Genomic DNA, 8,624 nt, shown 5'->3' with positions numbered 1-8,624 from the left:
AAGCGTTTGTATGTATGGGTATTTTCTTGTGTTTAACAGTTTCCATTGGACTCGATTTACACGAGGAGACATCTGGAAGGGAAACATTTTGTTCAAGGGCGAAGGACGGTCGGGGGAGAGAGAAGGGATTTTGTCTCCCGCACTCGGCGACACGCTTCGCTCTTCTTATTCGTATTTCTTATCTTAAAGCAATTTTTGAGAGTTGCTTCATTCGTTTTCTTCTTTGGCAAACATCCGAACGCTGCTTGGGAAATGCACGATTATTTTTGCTAGTAAAGTAGGTATAGTTTAAAATAGTTATGGGACATGTTTATGTTGATTTCTATTTTTTCCCTGCATTTCTAGATACTCAAGTTAATTACTTACATATGAAGTATTTTTAATTTAATTTTTTTTATTCAAGTAAAAGGATTTTTTAAATATATTTCAATAAAAAAAACAACAAATTATTTATTATTTAACCAGTTTGCATTTTTCATTCATATATTTAAGAAACTGTTGTCAAACGCTCTCTGCTTTACAAATAAGCGCGTGCTAGAATACATCGAACCAGACGATGCTAAAGTATTAAATGTCAAAATGTCGCGGAAAAATTTTTGCCCGTGTGTACGCGAATGAAACATCAAAAGAGAATTTCCAGTGTCTCCCTTCCAGATGTCTCCTCGTGTAAATCGGGACTTGCTTTATCTTATTTCTTATCTTGTTTCTCTGCAAAGCAAGTTTCGGTTTTGTTTTGTTTCGAGAGACCGTGCGCAATCATGTGCTCCATCATTGTTGGTGTGTGTGTGTATGCGTGTGTATTTTCTTGTGTTCGACAGTTTCCATTGCTTGATTTTATTCTTTCTCTTCACAATCAAGTAATTTTTATTAATTTTGTTTGTTTATCTTTAGCACTGGCATTACAGCAAAATCAGAAGGACCAATCTTGTATTCTATCATTCTTTACCTCTTCCCATTTTACTTCGTCGCCGTCTAAACTTGTCAAATCCCATGTGGCGGAAAAGCCAAAATTTCTTTCACATCTTTGCTTTGAACGGCCAAATCTCAAGAATGACAGAATACATTTCTGTATTCTGTTCACTTTAGCTTAGTTCCGTAACCTATCATTCTCGGACAGTCGGACGGATGCATTGCGGAATCGACTGCTATAACCTTTCTTTCTTTTCTTTTTGAAAGTCCATATCTACCTGGATTCCTTTATGCTGTTACATACAAGCGTTATGTGAACAAAATTATAATAACGTTTGGCTTTAATTAATAATAGGTTCGAATAAACTTCAATTATCCACTTTTTCGAGCTCAACTCCGAATCTGCAAATAATATGCGAGATTCTTCTTCTTCGTAACTGGCGCGATAACCAGTGACGCGAATTTGGCCGAGTTTAACAAAGCGCGCCAGTCGTTTCTTTCTCGTGCTAACCGGCGCCAGTTGGACACACCAAGTGAAGCCAAGTCCTTCTCCACCTGATCTTTCTAACGCGAAGAAGGCCTTCCTCTTGCTCTGCTACCACCAGCTGGTACCGCATCAAATACTTTCAGAGCCGGAGCGTTTGTATCCATTCGGACGACAAGACCCAGTCAGCGTAGCCGCTGGATCTTTATTAGCTGCGCTTTGTCTATGTCGTCGCAAGCTCACACAGCTCATCGTTCCTTTGCCTGCGATATTCGCCGTTGCCAACGTGCAAAAGTCCAAAAATCTTCCGCAGAATCTTTCTCCCAAACACTCCAAGCGTCGCTTCATCGGATGTTGTCATCGACCACGCTTCTGCGCCATACGTTAGGACGGGCATGATGAGAGCCTTGTAGAGTGTTAGTTTTGTTCACCGAGAGAGGACTTTACTACTCATTTGCCTACTTAGTCCAAAGTAGCACTTGTTGGCAAGAGAGATTCTACGTTGGATTTCCAGGCTTCCAGGATTATAAGTGTTAATGCTGGTTCCTAAATATACGAAGTCTTTTACAACCTCGAAATTATAACTGTCAACAGTAACGTGGGCGCCGATACGCGAGTGCGCCGACTACACAAGATTACCCATACAAAATTTCTCTCGCGAAATACTGTATACTCTTTGCTATACAGTCCTGTGTTTTCTGTGTTATCTATAATTACAAATGTAAGGAGAAACGTAAATGTGAAAACCAAATAAAATGGACGCCGTCAAAGAAAAGAGGATGGTAGGCATAATCCTAATAAATTTTTTGTTAGATATTATTATTTATGCAGCCATATTACAAAAAGAAACCTGTGTCTATAGCCGATTTGGCCTGCTATTGCTTACTAGAAAAGGTACTGTCTATTACTAGCAACGAATTGCATCATTAAATTAGCTATTGCTTCTATTTGCCTTTTCTGCATATCGTTAATAATAATTAAACAGAGCAAAAACAATAGAATACTCCACCAAACCAATTCCTATTAAGAACCTTTCAAAACAGTCTTGACAGCTAATCTGCCATATGTGAACGGGTAGATTAATTTTTGTGGATTTATTGCTAATCACTGCATATGTGAACGTACACACGCACTTCCAATAATTACGTATAGATTTTGCTCCCAATCACACCAGTATCAGCACCTTGAGATCTGCTTGAGATTCGCCTCTTCGCTTTTATCAGTTTTCAAATTTTTACTCAGGGTTTCATCAGATTTGGCAGCATTTTGGCCATGAAAAACAGCTGGTATTTCGCGAGCCTTGTCGAAAGTTCTGTTCCATTTATGAAAACAACTCATCACTCACTCTCTCCGAACGTGGGCCAATCAGATTGCAACAAAAGTGACAACCGAACAACCAATAAGAAAACACCACGCCAAAACTATAGGAGTAAAAATAGCCGGCGACACAGAGAGAACATTCAGTTCAAATCCACACATCAGAGAATAAAGAATATATTTTAAAGTGAAGTTAGCAAAAAATAAAATAGCATAAAGCTGCGAAAATAAACTGTTTCGTACAGGACAAATAATTTTTATATTAATAGATAATGTAAGTATTTCAGCGATTTAATTAGTGAAATAATTTGTGCACGTACTTATGTTGAGCATACCCGCGTATACACACGGAATCTGAACAAGCACTTTCGCATGTAGGTGGGCAGTCATAGTGAAAGTGGCATATTTATAGTTATAAGTAATAAAAACCTTTTTAGCTTTAGCGGTTTATACATAAATTACATTCAATATATTCGGAATGATTGTATTTTTGTGTGATTGCCAGTGAAACCGAAAATTTCTGGAAGATTCTTGACTTCTTGACGTGTGCAAAGAGAGCTAAGTGAAGTGTTGCCAACTATAGTGTCGGGTGTTGCCAATCAAAGCAGTATCAGAAAAATGTATTATGCACACTGTAAATAACCGAAAGCTACAAACTAGTAAGAAATTTTGCTTTCCGGAAACTTGAATTTTGTCAAGAATGGAAATGTTCATTTTGAATTTAAAAGTTTTACTTTCTGAAAATTAAACAAGTTCAAATATACAACTGTGATTGTGTGACGCACAGACGGTCGTAGGAGTCTTCATATTTAATGAAAGGAAATTCCCACTTTTCTGCCATGAATGTGTTGTCCATTGCTCGGAGCTTATAAATTTTAAAGTTACCCGCCTGGATTGGATATTAGTCGTTGAGCAGCACTAAAGGATAAGAACTTCTTACAATACATTTAATGTGCATACGTAAATAATTGTTGCTAATTTTCTACAATCCATTAAAATCTGGCTTCAAATGTTTCTTACATGCACCTTTACTAAGTATACATACTCCAAGGTACATATGTGTATTTGTTTTAAATAAGGTAAGCGTGTATTGGCCATGCATTTATATCTGTATAGATTACAATTGAGCGCAGAGACTGCTCCGCTCAGCCACAACTTGTACACGTCATATATTTGATTTCGGCTTTAACGGAATCGCTAAGGCAAAGTACACGTCAGTTTATGCTTTAAAACATTTTCCAATAGTATTTGGGTCAGCTACATTGTTTACACAATTTTTAAATTACTTTCACTAATAACTTCCACAAGGCAAATTAGTAAGCTAACAATAGTGCAAAATAGGAAAACCTGTAAAAAACAAGTAAAACGTTTAAATAAAACTTGTATTTCGATTTCAAATAAATTTTTCCTAAAATCATGATTATTGAATGTGCAATAAACATACAAAAATGTATGTTATATCCATATTTAATATGAATGTACACATTTGTAAATGCACTTTTTCTTTTGCTAATCTTGGAGGGTTTGAGACTGTAGCAGTAGTTTAAGGGTTTTTTTCAGCTACGGGTTACTGGCTACAAGCTCTAAAAGCTCTCTTTCGCTTTTACCTCCACACGTTGTTCGTTTGTGTGCGCTCTAACCGGCTCCCGGCTTTCTTCCTACATCAAATTCCATTGGAAAGTGTACACGTAACAAGAAATTGTTGGTAAAAACTTTTCTATCATTTTAGGTCTTGTTCTGTGTATAAAACGCCATATTACAATAAAGCGGTCAACGTGTATGTGGTTACTGAGTTTATAGAATGTAATATGTGTGAGAGATTTCCTGAAGTATTTGGAATTAGGGGCCGCATATTTACACAAACATACAAACGTATTGGGGCGCATACGTATGTGTGTACATATACATATATGTATATGCACACGCAAGACACCTCGCATTTTGATTATCAATGCCAGTCAGAATTTATTAGTGAAGAGTAGTTGACGTGTTCTTTGCTTTTTTATAATTTTGTGGTGGGTGTTTAAGCATTCAATATGGAAGTGAAATTTTAAAGTCGTCTTATATTATTTTTACAGTTATTTAATAATTTACATACATACATAAATTAGTACAATACATATATAAAATTCTCGAAACGGTGTGACGTAAGCAATTTTTTGATTGTTTCTGTACCGTTCCTGAACAATTGCATATATGTACATATTTAATACATAAATTTCTTTGTTTTTTGTTCTTTTTCAGTTAATTTTATAAACATAGTATAAAGAAGTTGCATTCGAAATGAAAGTTTGCTTATTGCTACTGGCCGTTGTGGCCTTTGTCAGTCTCTCACATGGTGAAGAGAAAAAAGAAAAGGAGAAAGACATTGGTACAGTGATTGGTATCGATTTGGGCACAACATACTCTTGGTAAGTTGGAGCATACATTTAATTTTTATCTTATATCAATATGCATATACATGTGTGTATAATTTATAAATATTTGTATATAATTTATCATACAATTTTTATTCGTTCCCTTACAGTGTTGGTGTCTATAAGAATGGTCGTGTAGAAATCATTGCCAACGATCAAGGTAACCGTATCACGCCCTCATATGTTGCATTTACTGCTGATGGTGAGCGATTGATCGGTGATGCTGCAAAGAATCAATTGACAACTAATCCCGAAAACACAGTGTTCGACGCAAAGCGTCTCATTGGTCGTGAATGGTCGGACACAAATGTGCAGCATGATGTAAAGTTCTTCCCATTCAAAGTTGTTGAAAAGAATTCAAAACCACATATCAGCGTAGCCACATCTCAGGGTAACAAAGTGTTTGCGCCTGAAGAGATTTCTGCTATGGTTTTGGGTAAAATGAAAGAAACCGCAGAGGCATACCTTGGTAAGAAGGTTACTCATGCAGTGGTTACGGTTCCAGCTTATTTCAATGATGCTCAGCGTCAAGCCACAAAAGATGCTGGTGTTATTGCCGGTCTGAATGTAATGCGTATTATCAATGAACCCACTGCGGCCGCTATTGCCTACGGCTTGGATAAGAAGGAAGGAGAGAAAAATGTGTTGGTGTTTGATTTGGGCGGTGGTACTTTTGATGTTTCGCTTCTAACCATCGACAATGGTGTATTCGAGGTGGTTGCCACCAATGGTGACACTCACTTGGGCGGTGAAGATTTCGATCAACGTGTAATGGACCACTTCATCAAATTGTACAAAAAGAAGAAGGGCAAGGACATTCGCAAAGATAACCGTGCTGTACAGAAATTGCGCCGTGAAGTTGAAAAGGCGAAACGTGCTTTGTCTGGCTCACACCAAGTTCGAATTGAAATTGAGTCATTCTTTGAGGGAGAAGATTTCTCTGAAACACTAACCCGTGCCAAGTTCGAAGAACTAAATATGGACTTGTTCCGTTCAACACTGAAGCCAGTAACAAAGGTATTGGAAGATGCCGACATGAATAAGAAAGATGTACATGAAATTGTTTTGGTCGGTGGATCTACTCGTATCCCTAAGGTGCAACAACTTGTTAAAGACTTCTTTGGAGGCAAGGAACCATCAAGGGGCATTAACCCTGATGAAGCTGTTGCTTACGGTGCTGCCGTCCAAGCTGGTGTACTTTCTGGCGAGCAAGATACTGATGCTATTGTGTTACTTGATGTCAATCCATTGACTATGGGTATTGAAACTGTTGGCGGTGTGATGACAAAACTTATTCCTCGTAATACTGTTATCCCAACAAAGAAATCGCAAATCTTCTCTACTGCTTCCGATAATCAACATACAGTTACCATTCAAGTATATGAAGGTGAACGCCCAATGACCAAGGATAACCATCTGCTTGGTAAATTCGATTTAACTGGCATCCCACCAGCTCCTCGTGGTATTCCACAAATTGAAGTATCTTTCGAAATTGATGCTAACGGTATTCTGCAAGTTAGTGCCGAAGATAAGGGTACTGGCAATAAGGAGAAGATAGTCATCACTAATGATCAAAATCGTCTGACTCCTGAAGATATTGATCGTATGATTCGTGATGCCGAAAAGTTCGCGGATGAAGACAAGAAATTGAAAGAGAAGGTCGAAACTCGCAATGAGCTGGAATCATATGCTTACAGTTTAAAGAACCAAATTGGCGATAAAGATAAATTGGGTGGTAAGTTGAGTGATGACGAAAAGACCAAAATGGAAAGTGCCATCGATGATACCATTAAATGGATGGAACAGAATTCCGATGCTGATCCAGAGGAATACAAAAAACAAAAGAAGGATTTGGAAGCTATTGTGCAACCCATTATTGCCAAACTATACCAAGGAACTGGTGGAGTACCACCAACCGAAGAGGGTGATGATGATGTGAAGGATGAACTGTAAGAGGAGGGCGGGATAATTTATTAGTACATAATATGGTTACTTTTAATTTCATTTAGTTTTTAAAACTGATGTAGAAAAATTCAGACTGATACACTCTTAAACAAAATAAGTTTAATAAATTTTGAAGAAAATTCAAAGAAAGACAGAAAAACCATAAAGTCGAGAAATAAATGACTTACCTACACAAATATAAATTTTTTGAGATCAGTCAGCTTTACATATATATGTAAATCTTTTGCCCAAATTTCATAATTTTCCGTTGTACAGAAAATCATTTAGCAGCATTTTACTTACCTTTGTATGCTATTTATTTATTTTTTTTTTCGGTTTCCACTTTGTATTTAAAATTTTCGAATGTGTTTCACATTCCAGTTAGTCTGTCCAGAATGCAGGTCAATACTAATTACTTTTGTACTCGATGTAAAACCCATCACTTAAGTAAGTTTTGCAATTGTACATTTCTCATTCACACTCATGAATTGTATCGCATGGAATAAGTGATTTAATTTTTTACTAAATGCAAAATAATTGAAGAGGAGCGAGACTCTTCGATTTTACGAAGAGTTTTATCACATAAAATAATTAAATATAATAAAAATAAAACAAGAAAATAAATGTATAATTTTTGTTTTAATCATCGCTAGTTTATACGGCTCTAACTGCTAACTCTAGGCTGTATTGTCGTGGTAACATTATTTCTCCAACGTCAGGGGTTTCTCACCTAAGTATTATTTGTTTATTGTTGTAGCAACCCAGCTAAGCCCTTCCTGAGTTCGAGTTCTACGAAGCGATGTCGGCGAAAATATTTAATGATAGGAGTCCGGATGCTTATTTTTATGCCAAAGATAATTAGCGTTTTTAAACGGTTTGCCAACAGCGCTTCGAACTATGCCGACATCAATTTACAAGAAAACTGCAGTGAATTTTTTTTTAATTGAACATACCATTAATCGGCAAGAGCTTTCTCAGAGTCTAGAAAACATGTGAAACAGTTTTATATAGGATTTTAAATTTGCGTTTAAAATTTAGAGAGATGAGCATTTAACTGGTTGCCTAAGCTTACTTCAGAAAATAATAAACGGCAGAACAAACGCCATAATTCCTTTTTTTATCAACCTTTTTCCAAAAGAAGAAAAATAAATTGACAACGATAAAATGATGAGTTTCCTTACTCGCTTTTTTCTCCGACGATGTTTTAAGTCGTTAACGAAATACACGCATTTGCCCAAGTGATCACCGCGCATTTTTGAAAATTTTACTTGCGTCGTATTTTAATTTCTGCTGGAGTCTAGAGGGCGGATGGATAAACATGGCTGAATCGATGCCTTTCATCATTTCGAGCTTTTTTGAACATATACGCATATATCTGTCCCGATTCCTTTATGCCTGTTACGAGCGTTAAGTGAACAACATTGTAATATCCTGGTGTATAACAAGATGCCTTAATAATCTGCAGATAAAGACAAAATACTGCCCCAAGAGTACTTTTTCATGTTTTATTAATATAGACATTGAAAATAAAACGCTGTTGGGCTATTAGTAGA

At 36.7% G+C, this 8,624-nt stretch overlaps 1 protein-coding gene across 2 annotated transcripts; it reads left to right on the top strand.

Moving 5' to 3' along the window:
• The first annotated feature begins 2,853 nt into the window (after positions 1-2,853).
• LOC128858177 (endoplasmic reticulum chaperone BiP) lies at positions 2,854-7,702 on the top strand. Of its 2 annotated transcripts, none has more exons than XM_054094229.1 (3): positions 2,854-2,984; positions 4,955-5,121; positions 5,238-7,702. In XM_054094229.1, exons 2-3 carry the CDS (start codon positions 4,994-4,996, stop codon positions 7,078-7,080), a joined length of 1,971 nt encoding a protein of 656 aa, XP_053950204.1. In that variant the 5' UTR covers positions 2,854-2,984; positions 4,955-4,993; the 3' UTR covers positions 7,081-7,702. The 2 variants fall into 2 exon arrangements, with proteins under 2 accessions (XP_053950204.1, XP_053950205.1); XM_054094230.1 differs by lacking the exon at positions 2,854-2,984 and adding an exon at positions 4,626-4,725.
• Positions 7,703-8,624: the final 922 nt, after the last annotated feature.

The sequence above is a fragment of the Anastrepha ludens genome, chromosome 3, assembly GCF_028408465.1.
Source record: "Anastrepha ludens isolate Willacy chromosome 3, idAnaLude1.1, whole genome shotgun sequence".
Taxonomy (NCBI): domain Eukaryota; kingdom Metazoa; phylum Arthropoda; class Insecta; order Diptera; family Tephritidae; genus Anastrepha; species Anastrepha ludens.
Note: the sequence above shows the minus strand (reverse complement) of the source record. Positions and strands in the feature narration are given on the sequence as shown.